Source organism: Argiope bruennichi, chromosome 3, assembly GCF_947563725.1.
Source record: "Argiope bruennichi chromosome 3, qqArgBrue1.1, whole genome shotgun sequence".
NCBI lineage: Eukaryota > Metazoa > Arthropoda > Arachnida > Araneae > Araneidae > Argiope > Argiope bruennichi.
In genome coordinates this window covers 114,886,133-114,905,556 of record NC_079153.1, presented here as the reverse complement: position 1 = coordinate 114,905,556, position 19,424 = coordinate 114,886,133, and the positions used below count along the sequence as shown (strand labels likewise).

The 19,424-nt window shown below is 30.9% G+C and overlaps 1 protein-coding gene across 2 annotated transcripts in view; it reads right to left on the bottom strand.

Moving 5' to 3' along the window:
• Window positions 1-19,424, bottom strand: part of LOC129963409 (uncharacterized) — a 156,989-nt gene that overhangs the window by 37,101 nt on the left and 100,464 nt on the right. For both annotated transcript variants that reach the window (XM_056077761.1, XM_056077763.1), the window contains exon 3: window positions 7,016-7,267. In XM_056077761.1, the coding sequence (XP_055933736.1) occupies window positions 7,016-7,267 (252 nt within the window). The remainder of the gene's footprint in view (window positions 1-7,015; window positions 7,268-19,424) is intronic.

Here is a 19,424-nt window from a genome sequence, read left to right as displayed (position 1 = left end):
TTTCTTATCTTCAAATATCTTTTTTTCTATTTGAGAGAAAATGTCATTTCCTTATATCTTCCACGAAAAATGTTTGAAATTAATAGTTTCTGTTCTTTAAGCATTAAAAATTGTATGATTGTATTAATTAAAAAAATTAAATGACACCATTCTCTAAAAAAAAGTTTCTGAAAATTTTGAATAAATCATTAAGATTATTTTTAATTCATCTAATTTACTTGCATAAGCATATATTCTTATTTATGAAAATAATACACAGTTTATCCATTTACCACAACTTTATAACTTCTATAAATCAAAGTCTAAATGTAAATGTTTTATTAAATACCGGTTCTATGTTTATCCAGTGTCAATGTGTAAGATTTTAGAAATCGCTACAAACATTCGTGGTTGGTAATATTATTAAGTTTTTTTCTTATAACATTACGTGATTTCAAGAAAACAGAATTATAGATCATTATTTTTATAACAAAGATTCAGATTTAACAGATAACATAACATTCATATTAAATTTTTTTAAATTAAATGTTCGCATTTTATTTGGAAAAAATTTCTACGATTAATTTCATCTGCGGTAGAATGCAGATTTAGTTTGAAGTTCATAGCCGATTCTTGTTAAATCGATATATTTCCCCCAAGTTTTATGATAATGAAATTATAATTCTATAGAAATAAAAAAAAATTAAATAAAAAGAATTACTGAAATAATTAAACAGAATTTAATTATTTCAGTCTAAATCATCTGCATATTTTTGTAATCATCTGCTTATTTTTAAAATTATCTGCATATTTTTGTAATCATCTGCTTATTTTTAAAATCATCTGCATATTTTTGTAATCATCTGCTTATTTTTAAAATCTGAAAATCAATAAGAATTCTCCTTTTGCTGTTTTATTTCGATTTCAAATATTTTAAAACATAAATGAAAACACATTTAGTTAAAGCAAAAACCGGAAAGTAAAATTTGTGATTCAATAGTGGCCGAAAACTGTGGAACCAGTTGTTACAGAAGATCTGTTATTCACTGAAATCAGTGACAAAAGAGTGAGGAATGAATTTAAGATATGAATAATTTGATTGTCAGTTGTTGAAAGGCAAAATTAATAATTGCACTAATATTTATTAATATTTTGCTTTAACCAAGAGTTATTAGGAGACTCAGTGACGAAGAATATAGGATGTTTTTAAATTAGGGATTTATTTAAATATATATATTAAATGAATTTGCATTATTGCTTTCCTACAATTCTTATCTTAACGCTGAAAAAAGAATTTTACCAACACTTATTGGATGCCAGGTTACCTTATTTTGGAGATAGAAATGGAGGATTTGGAAAATACCAGATTCATTATCTTTATTAGGTATCATTTTCTTTGGAAAATTCTGTATGACATCAAGCATTGTTGAAAGATTAAAGACGAAGTATTGCACGAGAAGCGGTTTATTTCTTTGGAATGTTGATGTCAAAACAAAATCTGCAATTATTTCGCTGAGCGATATAACTGTTCTTTATTTACCGATTTGCAGTACAACCCCCCCGGGGGCACCTCTAATGAGGATGAGATGTTTCCGGCATGGTGGTTGGATCTCGCCACCCTGGAGGCCTGGAGGGTACACTAATAGGTGGGGGATCTGGCTCCTCCCATCGATGACGGAACGTTCTTCCTTCGGGGAGGGTTATACCGTGGCCGGTGGCGGTCCTTAGGACTCAACCACAGTTCCCGCCAATGTTGCTGTTGCGGCGGTCCGGTCATTCAGCTTTATGGTTGAAATCCGTGTGCCTTCGTGGCGGATCGGAGAATTAGATGGTTGACTTACCGATTTGCAGTCTGCTTTACTGTATTGTAAGTGCTGTTCTTTGTGCAGATCTTAACTGTGTTTTTTACTTGTGCTCCGTGTCATTCAGAATTTATATAACTTCCGAAATAAAAAAAATTAAAAGCAGGGAGCACAATGCACAAACTGAGCTCCTTTTGTTTCATGGTATGCATAAAATCGTTAATACAGTTTTTGACTAACTTTTTATTATATGCTTCGGTCGATGCTGATCAAGATATATAGCACTGGCTTACAAATAAGTGGCGGTCGTTAGTCATGTAAATAGTACATCAATAGCATGTATCCACATCTATGAATTATAAGCACATATGACAGAAATGTTTTCATCGATTTGTACAGTAGTACAAGTGAAACGAACTTACAAATCAGTTATGTCGTTGGACGTGGAATCACTCATTCAGTAACATGTACCCACATCAACGAACTGGTTATATATATAACTAATAAATAGATGTCATATTGACCGCCAAGCATATCAAAATTGCACGCCAAATGATTTCCTTTTTATTTTTTGGTTGGGTTGGGGATTGTATAAGATAGTATGTGCGCACCTCTATATCCATCAAGGATTTGAAAATCCGTATCGCAGCTGCTATTGACAGCATCGAACAGAGATATGCGGCAATAAGTTTGGCAAGAATTGAACTACAGAGTTGATGTACGCTGTATAACAAAAAGAATGTAATTTGATAATTTGAGATGCTTCCATTCAAAATGAATTGATGTTTTGAAGTTTGTAATATTTTCTAACAAATACAATAATTATCTGTTATACAATGAAGTTAAAAAACATTTAATTCATTTCGATATATCCTGTATTATATCGTTTATTTTACTTTCTGTCGTCAACAACTACGATTAATGATCCTCTTACTTCCGTCTTGCCCTATACCCCCGGGGAAGTGAAAACATATTATACTCTGGGCATCATTTACACTTAATATTTCAATCGCAGGTATAATAAAGTGCATTAATTTAACAAATTTAAACTACGAATTGGATATAGTATTTTGCCTGACAGTCATATTTGGTTATATTCACTTGGCATGGATAAAATTGGATTTGAAGCCTGAATACTTATTTGGCCTACAAAAGGACATCCTGGCTTTTAATGATCCTCTTACTTCCGTCTTGCCCTATACCCCCGGGGAAGTGAAAACATATTATACTCTGGACATCATTTACACTTAATATTTCAATCGCAGGTATAATAAAGTCTCTGACCGAAATACACACATTTAAAAATGTCTTGTAATAATCATTTTTCATTTTTACATTTAATGTTAGATCATGAAGTTTAAATATTGTAATGTTTTCAACGAACAACATTTTCTGATAAATGTTGTGATACTAAACAGGCTGTGATGTCTTTTTGCAATAAGATGTGTTAATTTTTCCCCAAAACTACAGTGTGATTATAATTAAAGCGTAGGTGTTTAGAGCTCATTTACGCCAGAAAATAATAGTATAGACGCTATTTGGTACAAATACTCTTACGAATTCTCTAAATTGAAAATACTTTGGCTCCTTTATGAGCTCTGTTATGCCAAATTTGGCGACAGACTTGGCGTCTAAAAATTTCTCTGCATAAAATTCAGAAATGCTCCGAAAGTATGTAAAAGTCTTTTTAACAGTCACCGATCTAGGAGATGTTTCTATTGCTTTCTTTGAGGGAGAGTGGTACATGATCGTCGATGTTTCTGACCGGGACGAAACTACTACACTTGACCGAGATTCTCAGCCGAATTACCACGTAACAAGTCTTTTTTTCCAGCCCAGCAAAGGCTGCGGTGGATTGGTGGTAAGGTATCGTCTTCGGGATTGGCGAGGTCTAGGTTCGAGACCCGATTCCCCTGAAGAACCGTCGGGTATGTGGGTCTGATCACGTTAAATCCATTGGGGCCAAATATCCTTTATCTGGTGTCGTGTGGAGATTTGGAGGGAAAGTGCCAACTCAGGTATCGTCTTTGTCATCTACCATGGTTCAAAATTAGGAGGTACTTTCCAAAATATCCCTATTGTTGCTTTAAAACGGGACATTAATACATCCAAACTAAACTCAAACCCTGTCCTGTAAAGTGAGATAGTGCGTTGTTGTTTTTATGTATTTAAAATCAGCCAGTGCGTTGCTGTTGTAGTGTATTGAAAGCTGGTTTGGTTATGCGTCATTAACTGTAAATAAATTTTTGTTTCTGCTGTCATAAATAAAGACCATTTAATCTATGACTTTTTGCGAATAATAACAATGCTATTTAGACTACTGGAATTAAATTATATAGAAAATTTGATGACAGTAGGGAATAATTATGTCTATCCGAGCGACATTAATCATATTCATAGTATAATAGAACATTTACGCATTATAATCAGTCCTACGTTCCTAAAAGCGTATCATACTCGTAATAATACCTATTATGTCGAATTGCTACACGTAAACTACATCTAAAGCTATCTTCCTGATAAAACCATTAAATACAGCACAGATATAAAAAGGAGGATTAACTACTAAAGCTTTCACAGACAGCATAAAATAAGACTTAATTATTGTTACGATATATAGCCATCTTAATGGAATAACCTCCTTTAGATAATCCTCTTCAACCATGAAATATGAAGCTCTGTGGGAAAATCCTTCAATTCTCCTATAATAAGAAGCTGAAGCATGTCTGGGTTGGCAATTACTTAACGCCCCATTGGTGAAGAGTTTGCTTTTCAATTATTCAGCTTGCTATAAAAGTTTCCTTTTGCGATAATCATCCTTAATGAAGAAGAGTTGTGGGACATGAGAGAATTGGAGGTATTCGCTTAATGAATATCTTGCCTTCCTTTTGGTCTGGAGTAGATAACGAAATAATTAAGGTGGTTGGAAATTAAAGGACACAGGGTCAAGCAAAAGTTATTTAGATGGGAAGCAAGATAGTGAATTTTAATGTGTACTTTATTATTTTCAATGATAAGATCTCCTAATTTAAAATTTGAGTATATAATGCACAAAAAGAAGCAAATTTTTCATAGTTACAAACATCACTGTTTGGGTGTTGAAAACCTTTGGGAATGAACATAAAAAGCTTTAAAAAAATTCTTCCATTTGTATATTTAAAAGCAAATGTAATTTTACATCTTAAACCTGAGGTTCAAACAAAAATGAAAAAGGCGCGAAATAAAATAGAAAATTTTTTATTATGAAATATATTATATAATGAATGTTTGGAGTGTGTTTTCAGTTTCTAAGATATCAATTGTGACTGAAATAATTTTCTATTGCTTTCTAAACCTCACGATCATCGGAAAGTAATTACTGCATAAAATTGCGGAAATCTAGCACATGAAAAAAAATATGTAAAAACTCGATTGCAATTTTCTATCCATGTAGCATAAAACATGCGAAATTAAGAAACAGAATAAAAAACAAAGAGCGTTCTTTTTATAGGTACTAAGGTTGAGCCCTATGGGAAATCGCCGGAACAACCCTTCCCGGGGAAAGTACGTCCAGTCATCTATAAGCGTAGCCGACCTCCTCATTTCTGTACCCACCAAAGTGGCGAGAACCAACCACCATACCGGAAGTTTCTTGTCTTCATTTCTGAGGGGGCCCTCTGGTGGGAGTCTGAATTAGTATAATACAGGTATGTATAATTAAAAAAAATAATGTCTGTTTTTGGATTCAGAGAAAACTGAAATGCAGAATTCAACAAAACTTGAAAACGAATTTTTTAATGTCTAAATTGTTTCCTTTCTAGTTATTTCGCATTCTATGGTATCTTGTTACATGAACAATGCTGAAAACTGTTCCGTATTTAAGAGAAGCATATTTCTACTGAGAAATAAAATATGCGAGAATATTACAAAGTATCAGACAACTATCAGATTTGATAATGATACAATATCAAAGAAATAAACCATATGTTCTGATACTAAATTTTAGTAAAGGTTTTTTTTTTCGCTACTTTCAATTTTCTACTTGAATGGAGTGCAAAAGAATTTACTAATTACATCTTAAAAAGAAGAAAAAGAGGTTTATTTTCGTCATTGTATATCTCGAAGTCTGGACAAACGAGGGAAATGCATATTAATATTCAGAGCAGCTTAGTGAGACAGATTAATTTACGTTGCATTACAAGACAATATCTCAGTGCCTCAGCAAATCTTTCTCTTAAATAACAAAGAATGAAATACACTTCATAGATAAGCGTCTTAATCGACATCATAGAGACCTGAAGTGACAACTATCAAATGACTCGGTGGAAATTTTAAAGAAAAACTATTATATTAAGGTATAACTGAAAACTGTTTCAGAATATGGGAAATCTTCATCATTTATTTCAGGACATGGAGCATTCCAAGAAAATTATTGTTGTTGTGAAACTAGTTGTGTGATAAAAGCATTTTACGTCGGCCTCGCCATTTCAAGAGTAGGAGCGGTTTGTGTGAAATAAGCAGTTCAAGTTATGTCGCAACATGTAATCAATAGAAGAAGATATTGTTTCTCGCAGGATAATTTTTCCAGTTGACTGTTTCAGAAAAAGCCCTTTAGAAGGTTTCACATCGCCGAGTGCATCTGAATTTTGGTAACTGTAACTGTAAAACTGTAATCTATACAGTTACTACAAGAAATGAAATCCCTGAGACGATCCTCGAGTGTCTATGGACTATCTCATTCAGGTGTATGGAAAAAGTATCGAAAAAAAGACATATTGAACTTATATACTGAAATATTTCCGTTTTTCTAAGAAGATTATTTTTTTCCGTAGATGTAATATTTCTGAAATACGTAAATATACGTTCCAAGATTATTTTGTAATTTTCATGCATAACAGATAATATTTCAATCAGATTTGTTAAGTGCTTTATTAATAACATGACCCCCAAAATTAATTAAATGCATGCATTAATTTTTTGTTTTGTTTTGGTTATAGGTGATGTACACTATTGTGTCATAATTGGGTTCAATTAAATCTAAGCTCACCGTGGGAGTCCAATTGTAGTAGAGAATATATAAGAGCAAAACTGTAAATACGATACAATAAGTCCTTTTCACTTCTTTGTCAAAAATGCTTACTAATTTATCAAAAAAAAGCTTCATAACTCGGTCATTTTTTTTCTTTATTTTTAAAAATATAGAATTTTGAGAACAGATGTTCCATTCTGAATAATCTTGTGTAATAAATTCTCACCTTTCTAATGACAGTATTCAATATCCATTGGGCAACGGCCTCTGGTAGAATCGGCAGTAGGCAGTAGACGGCTCCGAACATAACAAGTGTATCGGGGGAAGTCTTGAGCTCTTCCATCCTCCTTCGAACTTCCCAGAGTCTTGGCACTGCTCCTTCTGTGTTAGAGGGCAGCCGAACGCTCACTTGAGAGAACCTGCAACCCATCTCAGGGATTCCACCCCGGTCAAAGCGAAGATCCACGGGGATGCTCAGCTGAAAGTCAAAAAGAAAAGAAAAAGAAAGAAATTAGAATTTATGTTTCAAAACCCATATATTTTTTGCGTCTTTTATGAAGATATTTCAATTTACCATGCATGATAACTGAATCAGATGAATCTTTTGTCACTTTTGTTTCTACATCAAAAGAATTTTAGCTAAGATCATAGATATGTAGTTGAGCTCAAATAACGCTCCTGCGGTACATTCAAATGAGAACCTGCAAATTAATTTAAAATCCATTGCTAATCTTTAAGGAAGGAAAAAGAGAAGCTATAGTTCATCGCAAGATAGTGTGTAATTAACTGATAGGTTGAGTACGTATAGATACTGCCATAAAACGTTCCAAGAACAGCACTGAGATAATACATCTGTTTTCCGATTAAAATTTCCAGATTTCAACTCCTAAGATTATAATGTAGAGCAGTTTTGTTTATTTCTTGTTTTTAATTAAAACATGTTGATTATTCGTTATTCTTCCAGGAAAATATTCAGATATGTTCCATTATGTTTTTTAAAGCTTTGTATATTCATCCTAGTTAAGTTCACAGCCAAATGTAATTGATTATAGCCTGTTAAAAAACTGCTTTAGTGCAAATTAGATTGCCCCTTCAGTTCTGTCTGCCAGTTACATTAAGATTTTACACACAATTTTCATGAAATGACTCCATTAAGGAGATATATAGCCAAATTAGTAATAACAATAGTAAATTTTCTTTAGCACTGCTGTATGAATTAGGCCATACGAATCTTCAAGCTCTTTTAGTTGAAAGGGCTATGCAGCAGCTCTAAAGATGAGTTATCCTATCGAAACGTAATCAAATACTAAGGAAGAACTTGGATTTGATCAAATTTCAAAGCTAATTTTTTGGAAACTAAGTAATTTCAATTTTACAAGCATTTTCATTGTGAAATGCGGAAACCTTCGAAAATTCTCTTAATTATGTAACTAAATTAATGATTATAATTAAAAATTACGTTTATTAACCCTTTAAAGGGCCATTTTTTCTAGTCATATTATGTTTAAATATTTTTAGGCTTGAAATTAGAATAAGAAAAGGGATTCATTTAACTTATTAGATAAATTTAATTTGATTAATTAATTAATTTGGTTAATTAATAATTACGTAAGAAATCAAGACACATCATTTTGTGTAAGATAAAGAACTGAAGCATCTAAGTTTCTGTCTTTCTGAAAAAATTTGTCAGAACTTATGCCAACCTACATAATTTCATACAAAGATTGATAAATTTGGTGGGAAGCATACTTCCCACTGCCCTAGAAAGGGTTAAGCTAAAATATCCCACTGAGGGACATCTCGCAATTGAGGATGAGAAACTTCTATCATGGTGATTGGTTTCCACCACACTGGTGGGTACAGAAAAAGGCGGGGGCCTGACTCCTCCCATCAATGATGGAACGTACTTTCCAACAGAAGAGTTGTACCGTGACTAGTGATGGCCCTTAGGAATCAAGCACAGTTCCTGCCAGTGTTGCTGTTGCGGCGCTCCAGTCATTCAGTTTTTTCCTTGTGCCTCAGAGAGGGTTGTAATAACCAGTTTAAGGTTATTAAGTTAAAATAACAATTATATTAAAAAAATTAAACCCTTGCAACCTAAACAAAATTTGCAATTTTATATTTATTTATGTACACGTCAATTAAAAAACAATGCATAAGTACAACCAGCATTTCGAATATCGAATGCCAGTGGGAACTCTTTTTATGAAAAAATATTACCACAATGAGTGATTGACGCTGGCTATTATATCTTTAGTTTGCGTTGTAATAAAAGCGTACTATTGTAAGGATTCATAGTGATAACTTCATCAAAAATACTAATTAAGGACATCGGACAAAGGAAAAAATAGCCACGTAAAGGAAATATATACTTGTATATCAACGTTTGCGTAAGATGAATGCAATTATTTTTTTTTAATCTAGATTATTATTGGAATCTTTTAGAAAGTATTTTTTGCAACAATAAGGTAGCGGATATATGCTGACACCATCCATTTTTGCTGTCAAAATATGAAGTAAACTCGCTTTAGAATTACAATAATGTAAACAAATATAATTATCGATATTTCATCGCTGACATATACCTATTTTTAAAGTAAAAGATATGACAGGAATGCGGGTAAAGCAGCTTACATCAATGAAAAGTAATGATGATAATCAGTAAAGACAAACAAGGGAAATTGAAACGAAAATTGAAACATTATTTCTTAAATAATAAATTAGAATATAAAAGGAAAAATTTAACGTGTTTGTTGGCTTATACTATTTTTCTCTATTAATTTTTTTTTCAAAATCAGGATAGTTTAAAGATTATTCAAAACTTTGCACATACCAAACTACTATAATTTATTAGTAAACCCCGACAGAAAGAAAGTATTTGAATAGTGTTAGGAATGAAGATTAAATTTGTGTTTGTATTTATAATAATTGCATTATATCGTTTGTTTTGGTTCCATGCGCAACATTTACATAATAATCCATTTCGTTAACATTGAAAGCATTCTTAATGTATACTCTTAGTCTGTTCTCTGCTGTTGGTAAGGGAATCGTTAGAATTGCATTTACAACATTTCAAGTGAAATAGAAACGAAATAAATACACAAGAAGAGATTTCTAAATATTTAGAGGCCACATAGGGAAGAACATGTAGTACTGAACATGCACCAACGGTTGCAAAAAGGATTCATAGTGTCAGGAGTCAATGTACTAATGCTAGAATGTTATAGGAGCCAAAATCACAAAAGCAAAATTATTACATATTTACACAATCTTTCCTTTTAATAAAAAATTATATTTCCACAAATATATCTAATTATATTTAACCAAATATAGTTCTTGGACCAATAAATCGGAATATACGATCCATATTCATATTGGAACTTTTTAAGTTGTGTGACAAATTGGCGGTTACAAGTACAACTTACGGCGCCGGCGTTCTGGCATAGGAGTAGCGTGATCTGGGCGTCCTGGGTTCGATTTCCGGTTTGGGCATGGTTGTTGTTCTATCTGGGAGATGTGTGAATGTGACCCTCCCCCCGTGAAAAGGGGTTGTGCACGCGAATGAGTGATGCGCGAGTAGCAAAGTCGTTCACTTGGCCCTATTTGGCGCTACTAAAAACCAAGAGACGCTCCCCCACCGGCTTAAATCGCTATCTTCGTAACAGCAGGCTTGTCCATGGCAAGTGCCATAAGAAACAACACAACTTACTGCTGTTACAGGACCACAGATACTACAAATTAGTTAAAAATAACAAATATCTTATTAAGGTAAATACATATCGATAAATTAGTCTAAGGATACTTTCTCCAAATGTATTTGAGAGATTTCTCAGTCAAATTATGTCGACAATAAGTACTATTGAAAGTACCATTTTCCTTAATGCTAAAATAAGTACTATTGACAGAACCATTTTCCTTAATGCTAAAGCAACCGATAATGTTGAAGCGCTGTTGTGCTTCCTGTTGCCTTGTTGGTTGTTGATTTTCATATGCAACTTTGTCGCAATGATTAGGCACGAAACGGAAAAAATACAATTTCATCCGTGGAAGAAAAAACCGAAAATACTGCAGGCCAGAAAAAACCCACACAAGGTTTCTGAAAACAAATATAACAACAAAAATAGCTTGCTTTGCAGCATGTTAATCTTGAATCATAATAGACATAATGAACTGTGTTTGCATTGCTCACATTCTTGTAATATTAATCATTTTGCTACCAGGACCCTTTAAAAGTCATAGAATAATTGATATCCTGTAAACAATACAAAAGATAATTTCCTTTTCATTGCTAAAATTCAGATATTCTTTCCTTTACACGCGCGATTAGAAATCTAAAGATAAATTACGAAACGCTCATTTAAACCAGCGCCCACCTTTTATTTCCTGATATGCCTTTCCATTAATCTTTTTATCTTTCAGTGTTTCGCCTTATTTCTTTTATCTCACAATTCTCACATTCTAGTGTAAGGATAGGAATGGAGTAGGTAGCTGACAGTAGAAAGAGTATTTAAAGTAGTAGGTATATTAAGGGGAGTAGATAATGTCTTAGAAGACAAGTGATCCACATTAAATTAATATTTGTAAGATTTATTCTTTATTTCACATCTTTATACTTTATTTTTCGTAATAATATTAGTTCCATGTCCTAAAAAAGTAAAATAACATTAAAATTATTTCTCATTATTTTATGTTAAAAGCTAACAATTACTCATTGTGATAATCATAATGGAAGTCATTTTCATTAAAATTTTTGAATTTGCTTCACAAAAATTATTTTATGAAATCAGACTCAAATAAATACTATTGAATCTAATATATGAAACTACGCCTTTATTGCGACATTTGCGATAGTTATATGCGCATTACACGAGCACGTTCCTTTGGCAGATTATGTGTTCGTAAAACGTAGTAGATATTTTGTTATTCATTGCTCTACAAACGCGAAATCCTGAGGTTTTAGTCCCTTTTTTTTATTGCTACTTATTATATACTTCTGAATTTACATAATTATCACTTTTAGCAGAACAGATTAAGGTAAACAAAATTAAATAACTTTTCCCTTATGCTAGCTTTTTTCTCTATTTTCGATATTGTTTTCGCATATCTCCAAGGGTACATATACCATAAGTAACGGTTTTAGCTTAACAAAAAGATTTTCACTAAATTTTAAATAAATAATTAAAAAAATAGACTATCTTCGATTTAAAAACACTATTTGTTAATATAGCGGTGAGTGACATATGTGACTATAGCAGGTGAAGATTAATTTCTTACTTTGCAGTATTAAAATAACTATTTACTCTGCATTACTTAAAAAAATATATTTGATAATATAGTATAGGTAATTAATTACAGGACACAAGGAAACACAGGTGGTAGCCACAGTTGTAAATCAGCCTTTTTACTTACATTTATGTTAACATTCCGAATTGAAGCTAAGCGAAGGCCATGTGTGAGTGGATTTCTGAGCCAGTTTGAGCAACCATTTAGGAAATAACATTGGCAGATAACCTGGATAGGTGAAAAAATGATGTCTACTGTGATAAATGGACAGATCATGGCCTAACAACACAATAACTTCGGGACCGATGGGCAGCAGACGGAACTGTATCGATTGTTTTCAATACTGGTCTACATAAATCCAATCAAATGGAACATCCACCTGCTGGTGTGATGCAGGGTCTTGGAGATTGGGAGGGCCCAGATATAGTGCTGTTTGTCTATACGCCTATTTAAAATTGCTTGATCCGTCCTGAAATGACACTCGTGTAACTTCAAATCGGAATATTAACTGAATTGTCAATAAAATGCAATTCGAGAAACAAACCTAAATCCATACAATATAATTTCTTTAAAACGTTTTTAGATGAAATCATACAAAGCTTTTAACCATATTGTATGGTTAAGATGATTTAACCACACAATATAATTGCTTTTTTTCCCGCTGATGCTTAAAGTTGTAAAGTTTTCTTCTGAATAGAAGAAAACTGGTTTTTGAAGAAGATGTCGAGGGAATATAGAAATTCAAAAGTAATTTATTCCTTAGAGTACTACGATAAAAAGAATTGAAATGTGGAGTAATTTATTTCTATATTTCAGTTTGAGATAATTGACTACAGATATGTGACCGTAGGTTTCCGAAAAATTACCTTATATTTGATAAGGAACCAATTTAAATATTTTAAAACTGATTTGTTTAAAAAGAAAACCTTTATTTTGAATTCATATTATGAAATAGAAGCAACTCTCTTGTGGATGGAACAGACGAGGCATTATAATGCTCATTTCGTATTTTAGCGTAAATATTACATGAGTAAGATAAGTAATATGATATGATTTCCCTATTATCTAAATGTTACTTAAAATCGTGCCCAAAGCATTCTTTAATGATTAACTTCTATCCCGAGTAATTATCTGTCTTTACTTAATTTGATTTGACTTTTACTTAATATTTAATAATCGTTCTTTTCAAAAGAATAAAATTGTTGGAATGTGATTGGATTTATCTAAAGATGAAAAAGATTTTTTATCCGAAACTCTTCACTTACGTCTTTGTCACAAGATATTGTTTTCAAATAAATAACCAGCGGTGGTGATGTGAGTTTTCTCTTTCAATTTCAACAAAACTTTTCATGATATGGAACGTTTTGTGTTTAACTTAGTTGTATAATGAAACGAATATGCATTTTGAACATCTTCCCTCTGGTGAACTGGGCTCAAATTTAATAGAGAGTTACAATATTGACTTCAAGATTACAAGAATATTATTTATTTAATTTGTTGAACTTTTAAGTAACATATAAATGGACATATCGATAAATATTCAAGTAGCTTACTGTATTTTTCTTCAAAACTTAATAATAAGCTACATTTCTAGTGATAAAATCATCGGTCAATTTCCATATATCCAGATCGTTGAGCTTTTAAATCGAATTTTGTTCAAAGTTAGAGTGAATTAAATCTAATATAGCTCAAAATTCGAGAAAAATTTATGATTTTGTGTGAAACCTTTTCTCAAATTTCACGATTTATTGCATACTTTGATTTTTATTGTTTTTACAGATAGTATAATACAAGAATAATTTAGAATTAAAATAGGAATTTTTCAGATTTGGAATGTCTCAAACAGGGAGACTCAACAAGAATAAATAAATTTTTGGAGGGGGATTTTTTAATTAATTTCAATTCTCTTTTTTTATGTGCACTTTGAATTGAATGTTTTTATGAATACAATATATTATTTTAATACATTTCATAAATGACAAAATAAAAACACGAACAATGATTTAAAACTAATAAATGGTATTCAAAGTATAAAGAAAGAATTGTCTGGAACAAATACAAAATATTTTATTTTCTCAGCTTTGTTACTTAAAATTCAGACCGAAAAAGTGAGATAAATTTGTTTATTTCGAACAAACATAACACAAGATCATAAACTACAATTTCTTCACGAAACCAGCAAACGAAACTTTTTAAACGACCGCCATTACTAATGAAATTAATAGCTTCCATTTGGTAAAAGAGAACAATGTTATCACTTTTAAATGAACAAATAAATAAAAAAAACCAACCAAGAAAATACTGGAAAATAAAAGTATGTAACATCTCGTTTATGAAAGCTCGAGTAGCATCTTTTTTGTTGTGAACGGCTAGAAAATATTTTCTTTATTATTTCAAAAAGAACATTTTCTGCGACAAACCATTATCTTGAGTTACAACTCCATACGTTTTACGCTGCAAAGTAAATGATTCTTCTTTTCGACTTGAAAATCATAAATGGGTAATAATCCTTTGTATTATTAAGTGTATCCATTGAGTTTCGCGTTTCAAAGACCGAAAAAATACATTACGGTGTAATTTATTAGTTCCTTTTGTATCTTTAAGTTTACGCATTTATTATTTGATACCCAAAGTAAGAAAGCGATATTTTGGAGAATATATAAAATATAATTTTCTTCTAATAATAGTTGCCCTATTTTAACCACTTTTTCATCAAATAAATTTCTCGATCAGTAGGGGTGGTCAGACCGCATTTTTTTGCGCATATTCTCTAAGAAAGGTTTATCCCTGTCATTACTTCATAATAAAATTGTGAACTTCAGAAGACTGTAAAAGCCACGAAAGATCTGATATTTGTTTTATAGATCATAATATATTATGAAGTATAATACCAGCGCTTGATTATTAATATAAGCATGCCATTTAAGAACAATAGTTACGAATAGTTGGAGAGTAATTGCTGAAATGTGGTTAATACGACAGTACTCGAATATCGAATATGCATTTTGGGCGCCTTTCTTCCAGTTGATTGAAATCAGAACTTCCGGTAGAACTATAACTGTAATCACAAGATCACATTCCAAATTTCATTTAAGTCATTTCATTTTTGATTTATCACATTTGCATTAACCCCCCGGGGGGCACCTCGAAATGAGGATGAGATGCTTCCGGCATGGTTGTTGGATCTCACCACCCTGGAAGGTACACTAATTGGTGGGGGATCTGGCTCCTCCTATCGATGACGGGGCGTACTTCCTTCGGGGAGGGTTGTACCGTGACCGGTGACGGCCCTTAGGACTCAACCACAGTTCCTGCCAATGTTGCTGTTGCGGCGGTACGGTCATTCAGTTTTCATGGTTTAAATCCGTGTGCCTTCGTGGCGGGTCGGAGAGTTAGATGGCTGACTTATCGCATTTGCATACATGCAAATGTACAAATTGATAAGTGTTAACCCCTTGATGGAAAATTTAATATGGTTCTTGATGCCAAAACTGTTTATCGGATTTAACTAATCTAGTTTTTTATGTTTTGTGGATATCGTTTTCAACTGCATTAGTCTAAAAAGACAGACCTTTATATAGATTTATTCCAAAATTTAACAGAAAATGTATAGGTTTTCCGAGAACATCACATATGAAATTTTATCTGTCAAGCTCAAAGGGATTTATATTTATTGAGTTCACAGACAGAGAAAATTCTGGAAATTAGTTTTTCAAACTCGGGGAGATCTGATAAGTGAAGATTCGTCAAATTCTCAACTTCGAATTTTTTTACTGCTACAGTATTTTCTCTTTTTCGACTTCGTGCATGAGAAAATAAAAAAAGAATTTTAAAAAAACATAGAAAAATGTGTATAATTTATTTTTTAAATGAAACTAAAAATCTTTCATCCAAATAACAGTGGAATCAATTCTTGCTTAAGTCATCAATTAATCGATTACAATTTAAATTGGAATCCAATATTTATTTCACGGAAAGAAAAAGAACATAATATATCCAAAATGTAAGACAACGTATATCTCGGCATCAATATGCTCAAGCACATTGATCATGTGACTACGATGTGACTCAAATCACCGCCATTTTCAAATTCTGCATTATCTAATTTTTTATCAAAAAATTAAATATGGTGTCATTATTACGTTCAATCAGAATTATTATTCGTTTTATTACTTTTCTTTTAGAAACTTGTTTTTGAGGATTTCAATTAAAATTGCCAGTTTAGGTGTAAATATGATTAAATTAGTGTCCAGATTTTAAATAAACCTGTACTGTTGAAATTACATTTAGATTCCATATCATTGATATCAACTGGTTACGAATTTCAGAAAAGTGGATTTAAAAAAGTCCATGACTTCTTTAAACATGAATTAATTAATTAAGAAATTCTACTTTCTAAAATAATATTAAAAGTATATTTAAAAATATTATTAAAAGTATATTTAAAAATATTATTAAAAGTATATTTAAAAATATTATTAAAAGTATATTTAAAAATATTATTAAAAGCATATCAAAATTATTGTAATTAAATTTATTTTAAGTCTCTAATTATATTGTAATCTATTTAGAGACTTATGAGCATCAACTATTAAAATGCTCCCCTTCCCCCCCCCCCCCAAAAGACCCCATTTAATAATTCCAAAAAATATTAGAAAAAAATTACTTGTGTTACCGTTCTTTAACTGGTTCTTTAATTTTCATAGCTCTGGCTTCTCAAAAAGTAATGGAAATTTCACTTTCTTGAAAAAGGCATTTTAAGAAAGCCATATAAATATTCTTATGCTCTTCTGCTTTTCGAATGAAAATAAACAAAAAGAAGAAGCTCATCTAATACACCATATTTATTGAAAAATAATCTGATTAGGAAGTCTGAAAAATACAAAATTCATTTTTAACTGAAGCGTTTTCGAGTAAAAATACAATATTAAGAAATTTGATAAAAATATTCGGCAACGCAAACGCTGTTGCCAGTAATAAATTGAAAAATATTAAAAAAAAATTCAATAAAATTTATGGTGCATGTAATCTCATTACTTGAAGAGGGTTTGCTAATTTTCTCCTGAGACCTAAGTGCTTGAAAGATTTCTTTTTATTAAAATGTCGCTTGAGTCCTGGTGAGTTAAAATAATTTGATATTAATGAATTAAAATTTTGCGTACGGATTATTTAATAAAGCGGGAAATATGGAAATTTTTAAGCTTCTTGATGCGTGAAAGCAAATTTATATTTTGTAAAAATGATATATTTGAACCATTAATCTTCATTTAATGAAGTATTTTATTCGCCATAGTTGAGTGAAAAGTTCATTAATTAGTTAAGTTGGAACATTTGGGAAATTCACTACTTTTCAGTGACGGTGATTCAACGAATTTTGAAAAATCTCCCCTTTTTGGAGAGAAATTATTTTTTAAAGATAAATTACGACTTCTGATGACAAAAGATGGCCATTCGCGAAAATATTTATAAAATTTAGAGGTAATTCTAAGAATTTATTACTATGCTTAACGTGTTCCAGACTTTATTTTATGACTAGCCATTTTCGGAGGCCAACTTTCGCCGGAGTTTTCATTTCGCCTTTCGTTTTCGCCCGATCTGAGAAATGCTAAAATTCCAATTAAATGTTTTATGTCTTAATAACTTTCTTAGTAGAGTTCTTTCTTAGTTCATAGTAGTTTCTTAGTTCTTCTTTAAACTTCAACAAATTTTGATAGGCATGTAACACGCATTATTTTAGAAGCATTAAGCATAAGGAGTTTGATATTTATGATCTTGGTGATCCTGCTTTCATCAAGATGACGTAGTAGTTTAAACTGCGTGCTCGTGCCAGCGATGCACGAACCAATTGTATTTTTCTTTCTTTTTTGAGATTTTTATATGTATTTGATTAATTAGCAAAAATCTTCTCCTTAATGTTTCCTTTAAATAAATATGTTATTTTTTTTAACACCAGTTATTGAATTGAATATTATGGGCAACATCCATATTGTTGACCCGGACGTGATTTGTTAAAACTTTCTAATCTGAAATCAGATTAAACTGCGAAGTCATCTTGATGAAAGCAGGATCACCACTATCTCCATATTAAATGTAGATACAGCTTCTGAAAATCTAGAACATAATGAGGGCTAAACTTGTTTAAAAAAATTGTGTTCCAGTAGCTTGTACTAAAAAAAAAATATTTATTTTAATCAAATCCAAAAAGCATTGAGACAATGAAAATATCACAAAGAATAAGAATAAAACGCAAGCGGAGCAGGAAAAAGTGAAAACGTTCTGTATCACATTCACAGCTAATCTGGTACTTGGATTGTAAAGAAAATGATTTACTGAGAACATATAAAAAATTTTCTTGCTGAAACTATTTAAAAATGAACGCGCTCTAAAAAATGTTAATCACTGCTTATTTAAATAATGATATAAATAATGATAATATAGTTAACAATGAAAAATTAGTAAATAAAAATTACACAGTCAAACAAAAAGGTTACAAATTTAAATGAGTTTTTCATATTTGTTATTGCCAATCCGCTACAAGCAGTGCTGTTCTTTTTATTTAAACGAAATTAGAACTTGGATTTGGAAAGAAAATTATTTACTGAGAACATATAAAAAATTTTCTTGCTGAAATTATTTAAAAATGAACGCGCTCTAAAAAATGTTAATAATTGCTTATTTATGATCCTAATCTTAATTAAAAATATAACAATACAATTATTAAATCGTAATTTAACTATTAAATATTAATTATAACTATAAAATCTTAAATTATTTTTTAAAGTAATTATAAATTAATTAATTCTTAAATTATTATTATTCTTACATTATTAGCAATTAATTATTCTTAAATTATACTTAAATTTTAATTATTAACTCTAAAATTATTATACTATAAATAAATCTTAGTAGTAATAATAATTATTATTAATTATTTTTATATTATACATTTATTATTATTATATAATTAAATCTTAATTATAATAATTATTAAACCTTAATTATAAGTATAACAAAACTGCAAGAAATTTTAATAAAGACATACATAGATAGACATACTTTAATAAAGACATACATAACATAGACATATTTTAATAAAGACATACATAAAGAGGCACTCATCATGCAAAAACTGCCATATCATTATACATGCATCCTCAACCGCATATCCGTTATGGATTGGTGGGATTTTTTTCAATTCCTACTATTAGTTCACACTCACCCTATATATATATTTATATATCTTGTTTACATTTTCAATCGTTAATAAAATACTTTTTATTCATCCACTCAAGTTCAAATACATTTTTTTAAACTTGTAATGGATGACACTTGATGTTAATAAAGTTTTTTCA